The sequence below is a fragment of the Beta vulgaris genome, chromosome 7 (assembly GCF_026745355.1).
Source record: "Beta vulgaris subsp. vulgaris cultivar EL10 chromosome 7, EL10.2, whole genome shotgun sequence".
Lineage (NCBI taxonomy): Eukaryota > Viridiplantae > Streptophyta > Magnoliopsida > Caryophyllales > Amaranthaceae > Beta > Beta vulgaris.
The window spans coordinates 13,819,436-13,844,707 of record NC_079208.1 but is presented as its reverse complement, the minus strand read 5'-3'; the positions used below and the strand labels follow the sequence as shown (position 1 = coordinate 13,844,707).

The window sequence follows — 25,272 nt, the reverse complement described above, 5'->3', positions numbered from 1 at the left end:
ATTCTACGAATTTTCATACTATAATTATTTTTATACAATATAAACAAAAAAAATCAACACATTCAAATGATATAATCTAGCATTCCAAGTTTCCAGCTAATTCTTTACTTTAAAGAGTTTCAAATATCGAGCAAGAGCGACAACTTTCTCACTCATATACCCAATTACTACATTCTAATTATATTTAATAGAAACTCTATAAAAATTAATACATATTTTAAGGTTTGATATTTGAAAGTTATATATTCTAAAATTTAAATTAAAATATACTTATTCTAAATTTTAAAATCTGAAATTGGAATATTTAAATGAAGAAAGAGAAGTATACCTTTGGCGTTAGGAAAGAGGCAAGCTAAGTAAGGAAGGGGGAGGAGGTAGTAAGGATGGGTGGAGTAATAAGGAGTTAGGTAAGGCTTAGGTGAAACCAAAAGAAAAAACAATATAAAACGTGCTTGCTGATCCTACCCGTTTGTAATTTTTTTAATTTAAAAAACAGAAAAAACTGCACAATTTTTTCCAAAATTCAATGGGTCAATTTGAACCCAGTGAACCCATAGTGTATCGTTGTATCCGCCCATGTTGCTAGGAATGATAAATACTAATGTCTACAAGCCCTATAGCGATTTTAGAGCAGAATGAGTTGGCTTTAAAATGTTGGAGAAATCCTGCCTCCAGAGTCCAGACTCATAGAAATGATATCAGGGGAAAAAAGAAGCTTGAAAAATCGAGATTTTATAAAAGCTATGCAAAAATATTACTGAAATAATAAGTGCTTTTTGTGCAAGGTAACTAAATGCACTCTTGTCCTTTTTCACAATATGTCACCGTAATAAGTCAAGCTAATGTTTTTAGTATGAAACAAAGCGAAACTATATATGATCCACAATTATTCTCATTTTCTCATAGCAATAGCTTAAATTTTCAAATGAAAAGACAACCAGTAAAGATTGAAGTTATATCCACAATAGTAGCAGAGCCACAAAGATTGAAGTTATATCCAGAGAGAGAACTTTGTTTTTTGTCCACATCACCACCTCATTTATAATTGGCATATCCGATGATGTTATGGCGTGCTTTACAATAATACATCAAATTAATTTTTCTGTGCCTTTTTGATAACGAAAAAGCCATTTGCGATTTTCCGATGGCCATAATTCTGCATTACTTATATGTCTACTGACGATATTGACAGTATGAGACTTCTAACATAACTTGCATAAGAATCGTGCTATGCGCTCTTTCCCCTCATCTATTTTTGGACAAACTTCAGATGATAACCTGATAACTTGAAGTGCACTGCAAGTGAAGCGATGCTGGACTGGCTTGCAACATTAAAGAGCTTGAGAGTTTTTCTTTGTTAGATGTAACTTACTTGTTGGACACTCTCTTCGGATTTCCATGCCAATAAATCTTTCTGTTTCAACTCAATAATTTCATTTCGAACTTGTCACTATGTTCATCATATGATTTAATGATCTCGGACATGGCATGGACAGCAATTCAAATGTCGTCACACATAATAGCAAGTAAAAAGAAGTGCGATACGAGAGCATCTCGTGGTGGGCGCAATCATTGTGGATGCTACCAGAAAATTTATGCTTAATCAAAGAAAAGAATGACACCTTATATTCAAGGAAATTGCTTTAAATCTTATTACGACTGCTGTAGTCGATAAACATGATCTTTTGAAATAATGAAGACTTCAGGTTGACCAATATGAATTTCATCTCCCATCTCGCCATGTAGGAAAGATGTTTTGTCATCTAGTTGCACGACTTCTGGGTCAAAGTGAGCATCTAAAGCAATGATAAAGTTGACATCTTTTCTCTTAGTGTAGCCTTAATTCAGATATGCACCTTATATCTTACATTTGGAACATCTGGAATGTGCCTTCCCTTTTCTTGTTATTCTTTTTGCAACTAATAATTAGTTGATTTGGATCTCTTCACAAGCTCTCACGTATTGATATTATGAAGAATTTCAATTTTTTTTTCATGTGTTGCTTCCATCCAACGAGGAGTCCTTGTAAGAAATGGATTAGTTCAAGAAGATGGTTCACCTTCTTGCTTGTTTCTTGTGCCACTGATAATGCATGTACTTGATTTGATTCATACATATTTCTTTTAGGAGGTATAGTAACTTTTTTCAGTCCGTCTTTGGTGATACTATGTCCAGGTTCACGGGATGGTTGAACTACTTCCGTAGGAATGAAGTCATTTATCTGGTGGGCATCGTTGAGTGTGAAACTGGTTTATGCCCTTCAGTCTTTACTCTTAAGTGAATTAACTATCAACTCCCCCATAGTGTTAGCTTCTTTATCTCTTGTGCTCGAATCATCCTGTCTCGGTTGACGCATTGAACTTTTCTCAAAAGTATCTCTACGATCTTGGATGGAGGATACTTGGGAGCAGGACACTGTATTCTGTCTTATTAATTCCAATTAATTACTTAGTTTCTGGCTGCATCAATTGCCTTAAAGTGGAAGTTTTCTGTTGCTAAATAAGTAGTTATGAACATAAAGTATTACCCTGATTATGTGCTGATGCTACCATTTAATTGTCATGGTGTTGCAGGTTTGGTTATCGACAAATCCACGAGGTGCTGAACGATTGCCCCCAGAAATTGTAGTTTCTGAGACTGATTTCTATCAACGTAGACTCTGGGGTCTCCCTGAGGAGGTACGTCTTCTATCTTGAGGAGTTATAGATGTAAAGGCCTATTTAGTTAATATTTATGTGCACCAGAAAAAAAATTCAATGAAGAGAAACACCAATTTTGGTAAGAATAGTTGTCGACATTTTGTTGTGTTATTGATAGCAAGGATTATTGTTCAACGTGGTGTATGATAGTCAGCAAGTTATCAGAACAGCGTATAGTTGATATATGTGGCCCAAATAGGCAGTTTTTGTTTGTTCACGGCGCACTAATTGCTATCATACTTCAACACCTTGTTGGACCTAAGTGTTGTGCATCCACTCGACATGACGTGCGACACGGCTAGGATTAGGTGTTGACTCGCGTATTGGTGAAGTCTCAAGGATTAAGATGAAGAATTAGCGGTGAAGATGGATAAGAGTCTTACTGATTTTGGTTTCAAAAACCCTAGATCTGGAAATTGGGGCACTAAATCAAGAAATTGGAGAGTGAGAGGTAGGGGATCTAGGTCGCTTGAGTGACTGAGCCCAGTGGAATATTGGGAGGGGGGGGGGGAGAGAGAGAGGGGAGGTTGGGGGTATTGTGATATAGAAACAAGTGCTAACTAATTATGCAATCAACAATATTTAAGAAGAAGCAAGAAATGGAAACAACCAAGCAAGCCAAAGAAAAGGGAAAGCAAAGATCCAACACATCAATTTTAATGCGAGAAAACCGAGCTCCGGGAGAAAAACCCTCAAACATGCACCTATGTAACAATGGAGAACAATGGTGAACAACACAGCTTTTCCACAAATTCTCTCTCCTAAAACCCTAGGAAAGATGAGATACTAAGTTTGAACTACAAGGAATAAAAGCACGTGCAGAAAACTGGACGGCGTCCTGGGCCAAACTGCCCGGCCGGGTGAGCTGTAACACCCCCAAAATCCATACACGTCTAAAGCTACGTCGCATCGACTTTGGGAGTGTTACCGCCGCGATGGAACGCAAGGCATAATTAGAAATACGGTAACTCAAATTCATTGTCTCAAAACCAAATTGCAGCGGAATAGAAAATGTAAATACAACTCGGGAATCATAGTAGACCCCTCTTTATTCAAACTCAAACTATTTAACAATGTTCTATAAAATTCAGTAATAATCAAACCAAAAGTTACTTCAACTACAGTCTAACCCCCTTATGCTTGATATCATGCAGCAGCACCAGCTCACCTAGTCTGCTCCCCATTGAAGTATCAATAGTTCATCACAGGACAACAAACACATAATAACACACAGAGTCAGCTATGCTGAGTACGTAATGAACCATTGAAACTTTATGAACATGAATGATGCATACATTACAACTGTTATATGAACCTACGTTATCTCACATCCTTTAATCTTTCATTATTTGGCATCGAACGGGCACCGTCATCTTACTAGAATCATACGGGCTACTGAATCCTTAATAGACAACTTGGTCTATTAGATGAAATGCAAATACAGTTTGTTCCGTCTCACACCCATCACCTTGGTATGCATACCCCAAGATCGAACGGAACCTTCCGCCTACTTGAGTTATCAAAATATAAGGACACTACTGTCGTCACAGTAGGCCTGCGTAGGAGTGTAGGACAAGTCCTACACTCCCCCCATTGTTCTATACTTGTAGGGAGTTCAACTACAAGTATCGCCATAATCTTCTTTTATTACCAATCATTCTTTTATAACTTTAAGGAGTCATTTACATACTCTCTTAATTACCAAACTCAATCTTATCCCTAGTAACACTCTTGTTACTCTATAGATCAGATTAATAATGCTGATGTTACACTACGATAGAACTTCGCATTTCAATGCAACATATTTCAATGCATCATATTGATTTCACGTTATAACGTCTAACCAAACAATCACAATCAAATGTTCCCTATCATGGTACTAGGTTCCAATAACATGAATTGTAACCTAAACATGATACTAAGCTTTGAAAGTAAACTGGTACGCGTACGTACCTTGTAGCGGAGAATTTTCGCTGACTTAATAGAACGAGCCGCTTATGAAATTGGGACCTAAATCGTTAAAACAAAGCTTTTGTGTTACGTCCTTGATAACACTAACAACTACTACGTACTAAGACCATAACGACCTATCGATTCGAATTACGCAATAGTTAAAACCTTATTCTAGAACTTTACGTTATAACTCTAATCTAGTGAATTTAACGTCTTTTAGAAGTCAGAATTATGAATAACTAAGTTATTTAGTAACATTAGTCACTAATTTAACCAATCCAAATGTCATAAGTCCAGCCTGTCTTATGTCAAAAGTCACGTCATATGTCAAGGTAGTCATATGTCCAAAGTAAGTCATATGTCAAGAGTAAGTTCATGTCCAAAAGGTAGGTTCCATGTCCAAAGTCAATTTCATGAAACAGATTACTCATGAAACAATAATAACTGAACTAATAATAAGACACACTTTTCCTACTTCCAACTTATTCCAATTACAAACCTAACCAGAATTTATACTTAAACAGAACAATAACTTAATTAGTTAACAATCTAATAAATTACTAAACACTCTAATTATTAATTATAATTTACAAACTTTCTTAACTACAAAACAGTAATATAAGAATAGTTAATAACTGACAACTAAGTTAAGTACAAAATTATACCACTGACTTTCGCCGGCACAAAATTCCGGCGACGGAACTCCGGTGGCCTTCGCTCGCCACACAGCCCACTCAGCCTTCTTCGGTTCGCTGCGCACAGCAGCGACGCACCCTTCGCTCGCTCTCGACCTACGCATAACAAAACACGCACGACTCTCGAACACCGGACCTTCGTCGCAATACTCGAACCACACACGAGCCAACACACTGCTCGCAACAAAACTTCGACCGACTTTTCGCACAACCTCGAACACCGCACAACTCTTCGCACCAAACTCTCGAACAACAACCTCGGCAACCGCACGCCTTTCGTACCAAAACCTCGAACCACAACCTCGGCACAATGGCTCGCAACCTCGGCACACCCTCGTCGTCGCTGCGCGAGTTCGCACACTCGAGACCACGCCCGCGCGACCCTCAAACACCGACTGAGAGGGAATCCGAGAGAGGAAGAAAGAAATTGAGGGAGAGAGGCTAAAATTCGAGAGACAGAGAGAAGAAAGGAAGTCGGCTGAGGAGAGAGAGAAGAAAGAAAGTGTGAGGAGAGGGAGAAGAAGGGTTTAGGGTTTTGAAATTCCTCTCCTTTTCTTTTTATACTCCCTTCAAAAGGTAGTAACCCTAGGTCAAGTGAATTAGGTTACTCTTTTAAAATCCGAAAATTCCTAACAATTTCATATTATAATAATTTATTCCTATTAATTGTAAATAAATTAAAATACCTTTTTATTAATTCTTTATATTTTTTAATTAGTACGAAATTAGTATTAAAAATACGGAGTATTACAGGCTTCCCCCTTAAAAGAAGTTTCGTCCCGAAACTTTGAGGTAGCCCGTCTTAACGACGATCTTTTGCACTTCTAAGTCCCAAATTTCACAAGCGTTTTCTAACGTTCACACAATAGATAAGCAGTTTTCACACATAACTAGCATATAACTAACATAATCAACATAATTAACATACTTTAGGGTGAAAGCGCGAAATTCTATCGCATTCTTCCCCCTTAAAAGAAAAGTTACGTCCCCGTAACTCACGTACCTCTTGGAAAAGCTCAGGGTACTTCAGACGCATTGCATCTTCGGCTTCCCATGTGGCTTCCTCGGTAGTTTGATTTCTCCACAACACTTTGACAATTCTGACGTCCTTATTCCTCGTACTTCGCACTTTGCGGTCTAGGATCTGGACAGGTTTCTCCTCATAGGACAAAGTTTCGTCTATCTCTACGTTTTCAGGTTCAAGGACATGTGACGCATCAGGTACGTATCTCCGGAGTTGGGATACGTGAAACACGTTATGGACCCTTTCTAAGTCGTTGGGTAAATCCAGGCGATAAGCAACTTTCCCTACCCTCGCCAGTATCTCATAGGGTCCTATGAACTTAGGGCTTAGCTTCCCCTTTTTCCCGAATCGCATCACTCCTTTCATTGGGGACACCTTAAGCAACACTTTTTCCCCAACTTCGAAATTTTCGTCCCTTCGCTTCTGGTCCGCATAGGATTTTTGCCTGTCCTGTGCAGTCTTAATCTTTTCTTGAATGACTCGCACTTGATCCATCGTCTCTTGAATCATATCAGGTCCTAACACTACCGTCTCACTGATGTCGTTCCAACACAAAGGGCTACGACACTTTCTCCCGTACAACGCTTCAAATGGTGCCATCTTAATACTAGCATGGTAGCTGTTGTTGTATGAGAATTCTATGAGGTCCAAATGGTCTTCCCATGACCCTTGGTATTCTAAAGACATGCTCGCAACATGTCCTCTAAGGTCTGAATAGTTCGTTCGTTTGACCATCGGTAGCTGGGTGAAAGGCTGTACTCATTAATAGCTCACTACCAAATGCTTCCTGGACCTTTTTCCAGAAATTCGACAGGAATCGAGAGTCTCGATCTGATACTATACTTGTGGGTACTCCATGCAATCGAATGACATTTTTCACATAAGCCTTGGCTAAGGCTTCCATACTCCACGTATCTTTCATAGGTATGAACCTTGCTGTCTTGGTTAGTCTATCCACTATCACCCAAATGGTATTATTGCCTCCCCCTAGGTAAGGCGACAACGAAGTCCATGGATATCGAGTCCCATTTCCATGTCGGAATGTCTAAGGGTTGAATCTTTCCCTGAGGTCTCTTGTGTTCACTTTTGACTTTCTGGCATGTTAAGCATTTGGAAACAAACTCAGCTACTGCTCTCTTCATACCAGGCCACCAAAACATCTTCTTGAGGTCCTTATACAACTTATCTCCCCCTGGGTGGACAGAATACGTCGTGTTATGACCCTCGCTCATTATCTTTTGTTTCAGCTCTTCACACTTTTGTGGCACGCACCACCTACCCTTATATCGTACGTCCATCCTCATGGATCGCAAACCCCTCTGCTTTGCCCTCCTTAAGCTTTGCCTTGACTCGCTCAAGTTTCACATCCCCAGGTTGACTCGCCTTATTCTTCTAGGAAGTTGGTTCGATGGTTAGGGCATCAGCAATCTTTCTACCTCCCCTTCATGAACAACTTCTATCTGAAGTCTAGAGAATTCCTCACAAAGTTTGTCGGCAACGACTAATGTATTCAGGCTATGGCTAGACTTGCGACTTAACGCATCAGCAACAACGTTGGCTTTACCCTCATGGTATTGGATGTCTAAGTCATAGTCCTTGATGAGCTCTAACCATCTGCGCTGCCTCATGTTGAGGTCTTTCTGGGTGAAGATATATTTAAGGCTTTTGTGATCGGTGAAGATACGGCAGGTTACCCCATAGAGGTAGTGTCTCCAGATTTTGAGTGCAAATACTATGGCGGCCAATTCTAGGTCATGTGTTGGGTAATTGACTTCATATGGCTTCAACTGTCGGGACGCATAAGCTATAACTTTCCCGTTTTGCATCAGAACACAACCCAACCCATTTTTGGATGCATCACTATACACATCATATCCTTCGTTCCCATTAGGCAAGGTTAGGACAGGGGCTGAGGTTAACTCTCTTTGAGTGTTTGGAAGGCCTTCTCACTGTCCTCATTCCAGGTAAACCTACAATCCTTCTTCATCAGGTTTGTCATAGGTTTTCTATTTTGGAGAAGTCTTTCACAAATCTCCTATAGTAACCGGCTAAACCCAAGAAACTTCGAATATCCGTGACATTCTTTGGAGTAGGCCATTCACTCACGGCTTTGATTTTCGCAGGATCGACTGATACACCCTCCTTAGAGATAAAATGACCCAAAAATGACACTCTTTCCAACCAAAATTCACATTTCGAAAACTTTGCATAAGTTGGTTGTCCCTAAGTGTCTGCAAAATGACCTCAAATGATCTATGTTCCTCCTTGTTCTTAGAATAGATCAGGATATCGTCTATGAATACACGACGAATTTGTCTAGGTAGGGTCGGAAAATTCTATTCATAAGGTCCATGAAAACTGCAGGTGCATTGGTTAACCCAAAAGGCATAACCGTAAACTCATAGTGGCCATATCTGGTTCGAAAGGCAGTCTTAGGTATATCATGATCAACAATCCTCAACTGATGGTAACCAGACCTTAAGTCATTTTGGAGAACATCCCCGCACCCTGAAGTTGGTCGAACAATCATCAATCCTAGGTAATGGATACTTGTTTTTCACAGTGACATTGTTCAACTCCCGGTAGTCTATACATAACCTCAAGCTACCATCCTTCTTTTTCACAAATAGACGGGTGCTCCCCATGGCGACATGCTAGGTCTAATATACCCTTTTTAGAAGTTCCTCTAACTGGTTCTTTAACTCATTCATTTCTGCGCGGAGCCATCCGATACGGGGCTTTCGAAATGGGTCCAGTCCCAGGTACTAGGTCAACGGTGAACTCTACATCTCTCCTTGGAGGCATACCAGGTATTTCCTCAGGAAAGACATCCTGGAATTCTCGGACTATGGGCACATCTTCAGGCCTTAACGGATCATCCTCCATCTTCTCACTGAACACATAAATAGGGGCCAACCCTTGTCTACGTAGTTCTTAAGTTGTAACGCATTGATAACTTTAATTCCTGGTTCTCGAGGTATCCTCCTATATGACACTCTTTTCCCCGAAGGGTCCTTTAGTTCCACTTTTTGCGCATCGCAATCTATCTTAGCCTGTACTTCCCAAGCCAATCCATCCCCAGAATGATATCTAGGTTTGATAAGTTAAACTCTATCAGATCAGAGGGAAAGTATCCCTCACCTATCTTTAATGGCACTTTTAGGAATCTTTTAGAACAATTAACAGTCTCCCCAGATGGAATGACTATAGGCATAGAAATCGACTCAGACTCGACCAATGTTAAATTTCTAACAGTTGCATGGGCAATAAATGACAAGGATGCTCCAGAATCAAATAAAACTTTAACAGGAGTGGAGTTGATAGAAAATGTACCCGTGACAACGTCTCTACGAGCCTCTTCTTCACTAGCCGTCATCATGTACAGCTTCCCTTTGCCCTTATCTTGGGAACTAGTTGCATTGTTAGCATTAGAGACTTGGTTGCTGGTTTGGTAGCGGGCTTGGAATAGTTAGAATTCCCATTGTAATTACCTCCCCCGTTACCATTCCCGTTACCATTTCCGTTTCGGGGCTTGTCCCCATAGTTCCCCTTCCTTTGGCCATTGGGTTTAGCTTGTTTTTGAATAGCATTCATAGGCTCTATGCCCCATCTTCCCACATTCCCGGCATTCAACCTTGTTACCCTCACAATCCTTACCAGGATGGTTGTTCGGGCACTTTCTACACCGATATACCGCTCAGGTCTGCGGTTATTGGTGTTATTGTTGCGGTTGTTGTTGTTGTTGTTGGGATTAGGGTTATTGTTGGGTCCCTTACCAAAATTTCTCTGAGGGTTTGGATTGTTCTGGTTCCCGTTGTGCTTTTTCTCAAACTTTTGACCCTCAGGGTTTGGGTTATCCTTACGTTTCTCGCCCAGCTTACCCCTTCCTCCCTTTTCCTGATAGCATAAAGGTGGGGCTTTGCCAAACACATGGTCCAGAGAGGTGAATGTATCTCCCCCCAGTCTACCCTGCAGGTCAAGGGTAAGTCCCAATTCAAAACGTGAGGCTTTAGCCTCCTCAGTAGGGGCAATCTCTGGGGCAAACCTCATCAGTTCAATAAATTTTCGGTAATATTCCTTACCGACATGGTCCCTTGTTCCAGCATCATGAATCTTGGGCTTTTTGGTTTCTTAAGATACGGAGGGTAGTACTTGTCTCTTAGGGCCTTTTTAAAAGTTTCCCACCCGAAACCCGGTTGGCTGAGAAGGTTGTCCTTAGCCTGGGTCCACCAGAAATGGGCATCCCCGCAGATAGTAACTAGCTAAGGGCACTGTTTTCTCGTCAGGACAGGTTAGGGTGAAGAAAAGCTTATCAAATTCCCCAACCCAGTTTTCCAACTCTTCAGGTCCCCTTTTCCATTTAGTATAGGTGGGTTCCTACGGGCCACTTTTTCAGATAGGTCACCATCCCGGCTGTGACCTTGGGCTAAGTTGGCTGTAATCTGTACTAGGTCACGTATCGAACCATTCTGCGCTGAAATTAACATAGTAGCTATTTCAGTGACTTACACATAATTTTTGGTTTTAACTTATTCAACGAATACACATTTAACATATAAACATATATTGCGAACACCTTTAAGTCTGTACTGACTTGCATCACAGTCAACCAAAATAAGATGCCACAATTAACAATAAAAGATAACACTATGCACTATTATTGAAAATGGGAATTTAATAATTGTAAAGAAATACTATATATATATATATATATATATATATAAATCAAATAATGTTACTCCCTAATCGGCATGCAAGCCTTATTATCCCTAACATAACAAATGAAAAAAACGATCAAAATAAAACAAAAATCCTAATCCTACATATATGTTCAAAAGAACTATGGGCCAAGACGGTGAGCTTCATCCTCTGATCCAGAATCCTCCATCCCTCCATCAAGGTCAATCTCATCTGCCTCAGGCTCGCCGTCCTCAAAGAATATATCTTCTAGTATGGGTCCTAGGTCTTCCTCGGGATCTTCTTCCTCGATGGGATCCTCCTCCTCAATGGGATCCTCCTCCTCAATGGGATCCTCCTCCTCAATGGATCCTCATCCTCAATGGGATCCTTCCTGAACAGGATTCTCATCCTCAACAGGGTCTTCATTCTCAGCAGGGTCCTCTCCCTCAACTGGTTAGTCCTCTAGTGGAGGTGGCTCATCATCATCATCCTCCCCATGTAACCCTGGTACAACCTGGACCCCACCCAACACTATAATGAAGGTCCTATTGTTCCTTTCATCATCAGAGACGTAAGTGACTGTCCTAAGATTCTGAAAGTCATCGGCAATAACTCATCCTCAAATGGCTGGTATCTTGGCCTCTTTGCCACAGGTGCTGATGGCGGTTCAGGTATGACCCCTGGGTTCTCAGAATTCCCATCTAGGCCCTATTGCTCGAACTTTCCCTTCAGATGAAGTAGAAGGGTTTTGACCCCTGGTCTCACGAACCCTCCACTCATTCTCGCAGTATTTAAGGTCAGTGAGGAAGTGCTTTTCGGAAGGCAGGTTCTGGTATCCGTAGGTATGCTTATTCCTATTGAAATATCCCTCTGTAGTCCACATATCCCCATACCTACGATGAACAAATCTATATGGCTCTATATCTGGAACATAACGAAGCATGAAGTGTATCCTAGAGCCCTCAGATCGTAACCACTGCTCCCCTTGCATAATTCTGTAATCCATAGCAGACTTCATTTTAAAGAACCACATATCCCAGTCTTCCCCTACTTGTTTCATCAAAAAGTCCCTACAGCCTATGTCGTGAACCATCTGTGAAAGTAAAAACAAAATAGAATAGTCTAAGTTTTTGTAAAGAGGTAAATGCTCATTTTAACTTTGAAATCCACAAGTGAAATCAAGCTCATTCGATCAATAAAAAGTTTTTATACTTAAATAAGTTTTGAGTCTAATCAATTTAGACCTATCTTTGTACACTCTCTTAATCTAGTCACATTTGAAGATTTCAAGAATCTTTCACCATTTCAATTACACAGAGAGCACATACAAGTTCGAGATACAAACAAAGTGCAATGATAACATGCCTATGACTTAATGCATATGACATGATCTATATGCTCCTAGCCCATACTACCCGTTTTGAAATCGTTTCGAAAACGTCTTTGAAAATAGGAGCTTCTGGCTCTGAATCCAGTTTTGTAACACCCCCAAAATCCATACACGTCTAAAGCTACGTCGCATCGACTTTGGGAGTGTTACCGCCGCGATGGAACGCAAGGCATAATTAGAAATACGGTAACTCAAATTCATTGTCTCAAAACCAAATTGCAGCGGAATAGAAAATGTAAATACAACTCGGGAATCATAGTGACCCCTCTTTATTCAAACTCAAACATTTAACAATGTTCTATAAAATTCAGTAATATCAAACCAAAAGTTAATTCAAACTACAGTCTAGCCCCCTTATGCTTGATATCATGCAGCAGCACCAGCTCACCTAGTCTGCTCCCCATTGAAGTATCAATAGTTCATCACAGGACAACAAACACATAATAACACACAGAGTCAGCTATGCTGAGTACGTAATGAACCATTGAAACTTATGAACATAAATGATGCATACATTACAACTGTTATATGAACCTACGTTATCTCACATCCTTTAATCTTTCATTATTTGGCATCGAACGGGCACCGTCATCTTACTAGAATCATACGGGCTACTGAATCCTTAATAGACAACTTGGTCTATTAGATGAAATGCAAATACGGTTTTGTTCCGTCTCACACCCATCACCTTAGTATGCATACCCCCAAGATCGAACGGAACCTTCCGCCTACTTGAGTTATCAAAATATAAGGACACTACTGTCGTCACAGTAGGCCTGCGTAGGAGTGTAGGACAAGTCCTACACTCCCCCCATTGTTCTATACTTGTAGGGAGTCCAACTACAAGTATCGCCATAATCTTCTTTTATTACCAATCATTCTTTTATAACTTTAAGGAGTCATTTACATACTCTCTTAATTACCAAACTCAATCTTATCCCTAGTAACACTCTTGTTACTCTATAGATCAGATTAATAATGCTGATGTTACACTACGATAGAACTTCGCATTTCAATGCAACATATTTCAATGCATCATATTGATTTCACGTTATAAACGTCTAACCAAACAATCACAATCAAATGTTCCCTATCATGGTACTAGGTTCCAATAACATGAATGTAACCTAAACATGATACTAAGCTTTGAAAGTAAACTGGTACGCGTACGTACCTTGTAGCGGAGAATTTTCGCTGACTTAATAGAACGAGCCGCTTATGAAATTGGGACCTAAATCGTTAAAACAAAGCTTTGTGTTACGTCCTTGATAACACTAACAACTACTACGTACTAAGACCATAACGACCTATCGATTCGAATTACGCAATAGTTAAAACCTTATTCTAGAACTTTCGTTATAATTCTAATCTAGTGAATTTAACGTCTTTTAGAAGTCAGAATTAGTGAATAACTAAGTTATTTAGTAACATTAGTCCACTATTTTACCAATCCAAAATGTCATAAGTCCAGCCTGTCTTATGTCCAAAAGTCAGTCATATGTCCAAGGTAAGTCATATGTCCAAAGTAAGTCATATGTCCAAAGAGTAAGTTCCATGTCCAAAAGGTAGTTCCATGTCCAAAGTCAGATTTCATGAAACAGATTACTCATGAAACAATAATAACTGTAACTAATAATAAGACACAATTTTCCTACTTCCAACTTATTCCAATTACAAACCTAACCAGAATTTATACTTAAAACAGAACAATAACTTAACTAGTTAACAATCTAATAAATTACTAAACACTCTAATTATTAATTATAATTTACAAACCTTTCTTAACTACGAAAACAGTAAATATAAGAATAGTTAATAACTGACATACTAAGTTAAGTACAAAATTATACCACTGACTTTCGCCGGCACAAAATTCCGGCGACGGAACTCCGGTGGCCTTCGCTCGCCACACAGCCCCACTCGAGCCTTCTTCGGTTCGCTGGCGCGCACAGCAGCGACGCACCCTTCGCTCGCTCTCGACCTACGCACAACAACACAGCACGACTCCCTCGAACAGCGACCTTCGTCGCAATACTCGAACCACACACACGAGCCAACACCACTGCTCGCAACAAAACCTTCGACCGACTTTTCGCACAACCCTCGAACACCGCACAACTCTTCGCACCAAACTCTCGAACAACAACCTCGGCACACCCGCACGCCTTTCGTACCAAAACCTCGAACCACAACCTCGGCACACCCTCGTCGCTCGCAACCTCGGCACACCCTCGTCGCTCGCAGCGCGAGTTCGCACCACTCGAGACCACGCCCGCGCGACCCTCAAACACCGACTGAGAGGGAATCCGAGAGAGGAAGAAAGAAAATCTGAGGGAGAGAGGCTGAAAAATTCGAGAGACAGAGAGAAGGCAAAGGAAGTCGGCTGAGGAGAGAGAGAAGAAAGAAAAGTCGGCTGAGGAGAGGGAGAAAGAAGGGTTTAGGGTTTTCTGAAATTCCCTCTCCTTTTCTTTTTATACTCCCTTCCAAAAGGTAGTAACCCTAGGTCGATTAGGTTACTCTTTTAAAATCCCGGAAATTCCTAACAATTTCATATTACTAATAATTTATTCCTATTAACTTGTAAATAAATTAAAATACCTTTTTATTAATTCTTTTATATTTTCTTAATTAGTACGAAATTAGTATTAAAAATACGGAGTATTACATGAGCTGTCAAAGTTCCTGCCTCCTTCAGCCAAAACAGGAATTCTACAGAGGCTGGGTGAGGTGCTCGCCCGGGCTACAACCCCGCCCGTCCGCCCTAGCCACATGCCTCCTGTTTGGGCACGTGCTGTCTGCCACTCACTTCCTTCGCCTCTCCTTGTGCCTTGCTTCAAACATCATAAAAAATCCAACAGGGGGGACGACATGCGTAGTAGTTTGGTTGGAGAGGGGCAATGGTGAATGAAAGGTCAATATTTTGACTTCAGATTAATCATTTTGTTTTTCTCAAGGAAAATTAATCTACTAACTTTCCCTTTCCCTTTCTTTGAAAATATCCTACTAACTAGTTGTTGGCCTGGGAGAAGCCAGGGTCATTTAACAATGTGACTTTTGAAGTCTTAAATCAAAAAAGAGTAATAAGCATTAGATTATGCGGAGGAAATAATAAATGTAAGGGAGTACCCAAGTTGATTCTTCATCTAGACTTTTTTGTAATAGCTATAGCTCAACTTTGCCAAGTCACCGCCTTTGTGGTGTGATGTCATTTGGTGAGGGTGACACGTGGCGAATTACAATTCTCGCCCACGCGTTTTGATAATATATTTTGATATTGTTATTGATATTGATATGATAGGAGTACTGGCTTTCCCTATGCAATCTTCTACTAGTTTCTGGGAAATTATTGCTAGTTATGACTTACTAGTACTTTATTATTATTTTTCCTTTATATTTAATTTTTTTCCGTAGAGCTAAAAAAATTCAGTTCAGTCCAAGAAATGTCTAGAGAATTCTTGTGACGCTTAAATGATAGTCGTATGAAGAAAAGTAGTCTAAGACATTATTTAGACCGTGTCGAGGGATCCGCCAAACTGTTGGACTTAGAGAATCGCATCTTCCAATCCCAACTCCGATATGATACCCAAATTAGAGTCTGCGAATATAGCTTCCTATTGTTAATAAACTGGAAGCTTTTCCTCGAGCAATAGTTGGTTCGTACTACTATCTCCATCTGAGAATAATTGGAACACTTCCGATATTTGAGTGTCTCAGCATAATTGCCATGCTTCCTAGAATGGCAATGACCCACAAATATTTTATAATTATTCTCACTTCATGGTCCCTACTATTTCCTTTACGACCTGCTTTTTCTAATAAAATACACTATAAGTGGCCCACCTTTCCCTTTAATTAATAGTATTTCGTTAAATCATTGGTCATATTTGCTTTTTAAGCAGCTAATGATTGGGTTTCTTTTTTGCAGGACTTGACTAGTAAACCCAAGTACCTTGTTGCTTTTACAGTCGGCTATGATCAAAGAGCCAATGTCGATGCATGCATCAAGAAGGTAGCCGCTCCTTTAGTCTGAACTCCTCCCCCCTTATCTCCATCTCCTTGCTCTAAATTTGATGTTGCAGTTTTCAGAGAACTTTACTGTTATCCTCTTTCATTATGATGGTCGAGCAAGTGAATGGGATGAGTTTGAGTGGTCAAAGCAGGCTATACATGTCAGTGCTCGTAAACAAACTAAATGGTAAGCATTTTAACATTGACTGTTGATATCAACCTTCTTAAATATCTATTGGTATTAGTTCCTTCATTCATCAGAAGCAATTTATAAAATTGAGATTTAAAATTATACTTTTAGAGTAACAACTGTTATTAATCATGAATATCGGGGAATATATGACCACACTAAGGTCTTGCTGTTCCCAGTTGACTAGCATATAGGTTACCGAATAAGGCAAATGTTTTGTGATAGATTAATTGACCTAGGGCCTGATCATTATCGTCTTTTGTTTATAGTTTTCAATTTTCAATCTTTTTTGAAATCTAAAATTAGAGTATAGAAACCAAAAATATAGTTTTTAGTTTTCTATTGTCAGTTTTCAAAATATATATGATGGGCGTAAGTATGATTAAACTTGAGTCCATGATATTACTTATATCATATGACATAAAAATTATAAAGGAAAAATTGACAACTTTAATCCCACTTTTCCTCGACCTTCTCAAAATAGTCCTACCTTGCAATAATCTGTCTTCTTAAATTGGTCTTTTAGCAGACTTAAGTTGTTAAACAGGTAAAAAGAACCACATGTCACAGTTTTGGTTATCTTTTAACTTTTTTGATACATTATTCATTTTTTCAACCCTTCCCTCCCCCCCTTCCCTTCATGCAGCACCAGCCACCTTCCCAAGCACTACGACCTGACCGCTGACCCTCTCTTTCTCCTCTCTAATTCTCATTAGTCAACCTTGCTGGCACTGGAGTTTTACTTATGCTTAACATCCGCCGGGGATTTGCTAAGCCTACACCTGACATAAAATAGGAAAATTTCTGAGTGGATGGTGAGAAAGCCATGAAAATGCAGATGAGTTATGCTGGTTAAGGTCAGTATGGATTACGGAAGGTGCGATTAGAGAGAGAAAAAGGAGAGATGAACTGATGCTAAATTGCTACTGCTTTTGTTCTATGAGAGTTTACTAGCAGCAGTTGCATGTTTGATGTTTTGACTGGGTTTTGTTGCTCTTGCGGGAAGTAAATGGTATAAATACAGCAGCGACTAGATTTTGTGCACATTACAACTGGGGGGAAATAAGGAAATTGGTTAGATTGGAATTAATTTGTTGTAGAGGGAGATCCTAGCAGGAGATTTGTTAAGCACCTAAGCCTACACATGACAATCCATAAAGAAGCTCCATCTTGAATCTGAGAATGAATTGCCGAAGAAAGGGAATTGGTGGAAAAGTTGGCAACAGCCTTGCAGGTGTTTTTCATCCTGGCCGAGTATATATCTTTTCATCTTCTCCTATGCCACCGCTGTGATTTTCATCTTCACTAATCTTCTGAGGTTTAATTTCTTAATAAGGATCTAAATGTTGAATTAATTATAAATACTTTACCTTCAATTTTTTTTTTTCCCCCAAGTTTTCAATGCTCTTTCTAACATCTGAGATGTAGTGTTCCATAATCCATATAGTAGAAGGAGCATTTACAGATAATGATGATTGACTTTGCAGAAATTTTGTAGTTGTAATAAGGGTTAAATTTTATCAACTTTACATCATACTTGACCTTATAAATGAACTTCGTATTTTCTTTGTGCATCCATGGCATACCATAAGGTTTTACAATGTGTGCAAGACATCTGATATGCAACTAATTTCCAATAACTAATGCGAGACACTTTCTTTTGTACCTTTCTTCCTTTTCCAATCTAGAATATGCAACCAATTACAACTTTAAACAATATGCGAACTAAATCGCAAACAATTTAACATTCTAATTTCTTTTGCTTCTTTAGCAGTAGCCTTGCCTTTGTGGCTAAAATAGCACAAAAGTTCAAGATCAATTTATATGAACTCAGCTCTTTACCAATAAATTAAGCTGTAAGATTCATGTGATTGATTATTTGAATATTTCTCCATGCATCTTTTGTGATATATTTTTGACACTTCATTATTGATGATACTTTTAGTTGTTTCCTTTCTTTTAAATTAAGTTGAAAACAATCACATATGACGATAGTACGTGATGAGTTTAAAAAGTAACACAACAAGTGCACGGTGTCTGTTGTTAGCAAAGACTTAGCAAATACGAGATTCCATGATGTGAGTTTAAAGCTCATGCTTTAGACTCCTAATGCAAAGGTTGTATCTTAGATGAATTTAGGATGAATATTGAAGGCTTTCTCACGGTTTTAGTTGAGTTTAGGCATGGTACAAACGAGTTAAAAAGGTGGACGAATGTATTATAAAAGATATGAAGTTATTGAAATCCTAACCAAAGGTTTAATAACAGCTAAGTTTGATTTGCATTCACTGGATTCACCCCCTAAAATTTTAATTCACAAAGAATCGGTTTTCTCAAAACAATTAACTCTAGTCTTTTATAAGACTTGGCGTGCATTATTATATAGGATGAGCAAGAAACCCTTGCTCCCCAAGCATCAACATAGCCGAAATTACAAGACAAATATTAGGAAAATTTCCCTTTAAACTAGCATAGAATCTAGCACAACTTAAGGAAACATTAGATTTAGGAAAGCTTTGCAACACTTTCCATAAATCCTTACAAAAACCACACGAATAAGCTAGGGTTACTCCCTCCTCTACTTTCCTTATTACAACTCATGATAACTCATCTACTTGGAGCTCAAGTAAATTAGTTACAAGCTGATTTCTTTCGCCCTTTATTTAATTAAACTACTTCAAATAACTAACTTAACTAACTATAACAATAAGAGACATATTTTTAGTTACATGTAAAACCTTCACTTTAAGCGTAGAGTAAAACCATGCAATGTTCCTAAGAAAGCAAATAAAGATAGTTGGTGAAGCCATCCATGCACTCATCTTTCCACTTGGAGAGGATTTCTATAGATTAATGTTCAACTATTTTAACTACTTCAAGGTGAAATATATATTGGAATTAACTACTAGACTAAAGAGTGCTGAATCAAACTAGGGATTTACCAATTAATAAAGATCTAGGGCATTAGTTGAGTTCACCATGCTTATACCAATCCAATGGGATAAAATAACTCAACAATGCTTAAGTTTGGGTCGAGCGATTAGAGCAAGGGTTAATCCTACGTGATCGGGTCTTAACACTCTTAAACCAACATATGCAGTTGGCCGCTGACATAATCAGATTCACCAATTGTTCTAAGCCTCTCAAAGTAAGATATTTTGATTCCAACAGTCATTAATCAAATATAATCCATGAAATTACGCAATTACACGACTTAAACAATAATAACAAATCAATAATAACAATAATATTGAAGAGATTTAGAACAACAAAATCAAGGTATAAACATGACGTTCCTCACTTAGCCTTAGAATTAAACTTCTCACTCATGGCAATAAAGAAGAAATTCATAATCAAAGTACAGCAATCCATGAAATGAAACTAAGTAGAGAAATAATACCGAGTAATCGAAGAATAATGGAAAATGAAATCAACAATCTTTAATGATCTTCAAAGCCAAAAGTACACAAAAGATGGAGAGAAAACTAGAGTATTTAACCTAATAAATTGATAATAATAGATAGTTTAATCGTCATTACTAAAAAACTACATATAGTGTGTAGGAAAAATACGAAAAAACACAAAAATAGGATATCCTTTGTTGGATTAACAGGGGTGAGGTGACAATGATTTTTCTTCGAACTTAAATAAGCATTCGCCTAGTCAACCGGGCCATTCTACGGCGACTTTTGCCCGGTTGACCGGAGGAGTCATTTTCTTCAAATTGTGACTTCAAATTTCCTTCCGGTCCGGTTGTCTTGCTTCCGAGACCCCTATGGGCCATATGCAATCTTAGACTTCTCATCTGTAGCTAGATTAAGGCACCAAATGCATAATCTGCACATTAAAGCACAAAAGAGCATAACCAAGTCCAACCATATCAAATCGCGCAAATAAGAGCTCAAAAGAGTTCAAAATACTACTCAAATGCCAAGGAATGGGGGCTAAAAACTCTATATAAAATGAACACATCAGGTTTGAAACCTTGGACAGCATGCTACAAGATGTTTATTTCAATATCTCCTTCATCAACAACAAAATTGCAAGCTATCTTTATTTGTTTCCTTTAATTCTTGTTTGCAAATTTAAGCAGACATTATTTCACAAGCTATAGCAAGCAAGCCTAAAGGAAAATATTGCGAGATTTTGATTTTAATGTTGCTCAAAGGAGAAGCTATATTAAAATTTTATGTTTTGAAACTCTATGAGGTTGGAATTACTATAGCTTATTTGCTTGTTGATGATCATCTTTCCAACAGATGGAAAAACTTAACTTTAGACATCTTATGTTAATGTGATGTGCGTTGTTCATCTTTCTAGTATATTAATGTTGCAACTGATTGTAGCTTTATTTGAAAGGGACAATCGAAATAGAGTTGTCTAAAATGATGTGTCACCCTTCACAAGTACATCCACAGTTACTCAAGGAATCAATTTTTGTGTCAACCATTCATAAATTCTTGCTGATGAATGGAACTTGCTTAATATGATAAACTTTTTGTCTTTCTTCTAGCCGCGAGGGTAAGGCTATTGCTAAAGTAGTGGAAGAGTGTTTGATATCCAAGTGTTTCAAACTTAAAATTGTTTAGTGTGAATATACATAATGTTAGTTTAAATGATGACGTGTATTTGAAATTAAAAACAGAAGTGGTTGAAGAAGAATAAGAATTTCATTCAAGAGGAAGTATGCTATGAAATTTATTATATCTCCTTCTAGATCACAGGTCTGTACGGATCATGCTAGATGTCAGTATAAGTGAGACCTTGCGGCAAAGTCCAGAGATATTCTCACTTGATGTCAGTGTTCAATTGAGATGTAAAAAGAATTACAATCTCAAGATATATTTAGAGGATGAATACCATAAGTTCTAACTAATCCCTAATAGATGCTGATGGAACCTTAAGAAGATAGTGATAAAGAAGATGATGAAATGAAAAATTCTCCGGCTTTTATTGTGATAAATTGGGAGCTTGTTGAAGGGTTAATAGTATTTTATTGTGATAAATTGGGAGAGTGTCGAAGGGTTACTAGTATTCCTGAACAAATTTAAGGTTTTATTGTATAAGATGAATGAATAGTGAAAGATTTTTAGACTTATTGTTGAGGCAAGAAGTTTGACAAATATTTTGGGGTTACGGGGGAAGGGTATTGTCTAGATTTTGGATTTTTTTTGACAAGGAAATGAAAACTAAGCTAGCCTCTAACAAAGACTAGCCAAACTCACCCTTTGGGGTAGTTGAATTTGTTTGATTTATATAGGATTTGTTCTTCATTCAAAAATTGTAAGTCTGGACTTTGTACCTTGCATTTACTTGCAGGTATAAATCATCTAAAGATGAAGAGTTACGTCAAGGAGAGCATCATAAACCAAGTGTCTTGTTTGGTGATTATAGGAAGACATATGCTTCTTTAAGCCCATCATCTAATGACTCATTGACTAGTAATTGAAAGTCAACAGAGCAGATTAAGGACATATGATAGATATTTGGCGCTCGGAATTTGCTAAATACTTGAATAATTAATTAGGAGAAATGAGCTAGAGATGAACAAAGTTAATGTTGTGGAAGATGAATGCCATAATTATCTAGTCTAGACATGCTTAGCTAGCAATGTACTAGCCATATCGTTACATTTTAGTTGGCATTTGTTGCATGGGCGGTCTTCTCAATTTTCTTAGGAGCTCTTGAGTCATAAGGTAATGCCTGCATTCGTATCTTATTGAGTTATTTCCCTTCAAAGTTCTATTATTTAATGATTAGTTATCATTTAACATATTTTTATTGTTTGTACTCTGCGTATCAATGGAAAGAAGTGTGGTATTAGCTTTGTCCAAGACTTGAGGAGCATTTCCAATGGCTTTGGATTTTTTTGGATGTATCGACTTGGGTACTTATTCTTGTCTGATTGTTCTGTAGGAATATATCTGTTAGGTTTATTTAGGATTATATTTTGAACTTCTGCAATTTTGATAATTATTTATTGGTTTACAACCAATCATTTAGCTGTAAAGGTTTTGTTTGACAAAGTTCACAGTAGCAACTAGCAAGCAAATACTTGTGTTGATTGAAGTAGGTTTATATTCTCTAGTGGTTTAGGGAATGGATTTAACGAATAAGCACAAGCATGCTGGACTATCAGAATTTAGAAGCAATATAAGAGCTTGATATGTGGACTGATCCTTTATCATCCCCGATCACTCTTTCCAAAGCCTTGTCCATTGTTGCTGAACAAAATGAATAGGTTTGTCCTGGATTCTGTACCTGACTTACCTGCAGTCTGGTGCTGGAGTCTGCACCTGCCTTGACAGTCTAGTCTCCCGTTTTCCAATTCTGATATACTGGTTAGCTCCAGATCTAAACCATTGAACACCTTTACAACTATTGATAGAGGAGAAAGTGATCTTCCTGCAAGGGTAGCTCAAAACTCTCTCTTTATTTCAGCATGGGTAGCGTTAGGCACTTAGGCCTTTTGGGTAGTCGTGCTTGAATTTTTTGTTTCCTTGTTATGGTGGCACTAAGTGGTTACGGCAGCAGTGTTGCTTGAGGGAGGTGTTTGATGGTAGTGGAGGGTGGTTGGTATTGGTATGTTGGAAGGTCATGGTCTGTAGCTGAATTTTCCTTTTTCTTGTTTTTGTTTATTTTAACTATCCAATGAAGAAAATTGAAATTTCGGAATCCCATGGGATTGAGGATAATCTAGAAAAGGGAAGCAAGGAAACACCAGATTTTTCGACCAATGGGAACTAAGGTCCTCAATTTTTATAACCCATAACCAAATGGCCCCTCAAGTCAAATATACTTCATCAAAAGTTGTGAATATCAAAAGTTGTGAATATCAAAGTGCTACCTTCTATGAGCTGTACTTTTATGATTTTTCCACCTTATAACTTTTTTCCCCCTCTCTTCTTTGCTTTTGCAGGTGGTATGCTAAAAGGTTTATGCATCCAAATGTTGTCGCTGCTTATGATTACATATTTATATGGGATGAAGACCTTGGGGTGGAACACTTTGATGCAGAGAAGTGAGTCTTTAGAATTAACAATTCTACTAAATTTCCTGCTATTTAGACAGTGTATTTCCTAAAGTTTCCCATTACTGTGATGTAGATACATTGAATTGGTGAAGAAGCATGGATTGGAAATTTCACAGCCTGGGTTACAGCCAGACAAAGGCCTAACATGGCAAATGACGAAGCGGAGAGGTGATGGTGAGGTTCACAAGTAAGAGTGGTTTAAGCTTGTCCTGTTTCTTGATCATCTATCACATGTTGCATGCTTTAGGATTACTTAGCTGCTTATTACTGTTTTTTCCTGCATTTGCAGAGTGACGGAAGAAAAGCCTGGATGGTGCCCTAATCCGGTGCTGCCACCTTGTGCTGCGTATGTATATGTTTATATGTTGGCTTTTTCTAGTATTATAACTACTACTTGAATATTTAACAAACTTGCTTCTATACTAACAGGTTCATTGAAATCATGGCACCTGTTTTCTCAAGAAATGCATGGCGCTGTGTTTGGCATATGATTCAGGTAATCGTTTCACTAATCTGCAATGAACTTTATCTTTGTGATTATCCAACCTTAACGTTATTGTGGTGTACTTTCAGAATGACTTGGTGCATGGATGGGGCCTTGACTTTGCTTTGCGGAAGTGTGTTGAGGTCTTCTGGTTATTTCCTCATTTGTTTCCCATACTACTTCATAGTTCTGGTTTTGTTGTTTATTGTATAATGTCCTCTACAGCCGGCTCATGAGAAGATTGGGGTCATAGATTCGCAGTGGATAGTTCATCAAGCCGTTCCAACACTGGGGAACCAGGTGAGTTGACTTGTCCTTTTTAGTTTTTTCCTTCTTAGATAATTAGCATAACTGATAACTGTAAACATTTTCTATAATATTTTTCTGCACAGGGTGAAACTAAGAATGGGAAGGCACCATGGGTAGGGGTAAGTTCTCTTTAATCGTCTTTTACTCTCATGCAACCATTTCAATTCGAGGCGTTTGCTGATCCTTTTGCAGTCCTGCAAGTACATTAAGCATGAAGCTATTCTTGTCATTTGAAAGACTATATAAACTAAACAGCGGATCTTTCTCTTTATCTCCTATATCTGTTGTGCCAGGTAAAGGAAAGGTGTAGAAGAGAATGGACAATGTTCCAGGATCGAGTGGCGGTTGCTGAAAAAGATTACTACGAGTCATTGGGGTTCACCATCAATAATACAGCTCGCTATCCCACCTTAATGTAGATGCGAACAGTCTCTAGGAATTCATTTGCTTTGCTCGACCCACTGTGAGATCTGCGGTGGTTAGTAATTGTAAAGTTATTTGTTATCTTTGCAAAATGCTCTAGGAATTACTAACAACCTTGTTAGGGTGGCAACTGGCAAATATTAGTCTTCAGGAAAGACAATAGTTTAGTCAATTTACGCCATTAATAACTATTATTAAAATGTGTTTTAAGGTTTTGATCCGGTGACCATTTATTGATGGTGTTATCATACAAACACCAAACTACAAGTCTACAACCCTCTTTTTGTAACCGAATTCCAAATTAAATATATATACTAAATCTTAAGTCAATGTATTATTTTGAAAGTTTACTTATAGAAATACAAAGAATGTTTGTAAGAGGTT

At 38.4% G+C, this 25,272-nt stretch overlaps 1 protein-coding gene across 1 annotated transcript in view; it reads left to right on the top strand.

The window, feature by feature from the left end:
* Positions 1-25,218, top strand: part of LOC104908903 (uncharacterized) — a 28,305-nt gene extending 3,087 nt beyond the window's left edge. Inside the window, exons 5-15 of the mRNA XM_048634186.2 lie at positions 2,574-2,678; positions 16,367-16,450; positions 16,521-16,636; positions 23,559-23,660; positions 23,746-23,859; positions 23,962-24,018; positions 24,102-24,168; positions 24,246-24,299; positions 24,382-24,456; positions 24,549-24,584; positions 24,759-25,218. Of these exons, the coding sequence (XP_048490143.1) occupies positions 2,574-2,678; positions 16,367-16,450; positions 16,521-16,636; positions 23,559-23,660; positions 23,746-23,859; positions 23,962-24,018; positions 24,102-24,168; positions 24,246-24,299; positions 24,382-24,456; positions 24,549-24,584; positions 24,759-24,884 (936 nt within the window). The 3' untranslated portion in view covers positions 24,885-25,218. The remainder of the gene's footprint in view (positions 1-2,573; positions 2,679-16,366; positions 16,451-16,520; positions 16,637-23,558; positions 23,661-23,745; positions 23,860-23,961; positions 24,019-24,101; positions 24,169-24,245; positions 24,300-24,381; positions 24,457-24,548; positions 24,585-24,758) is intronic.
* Positions 25,219-25,272: the final 54 nt, after the last annotated feature.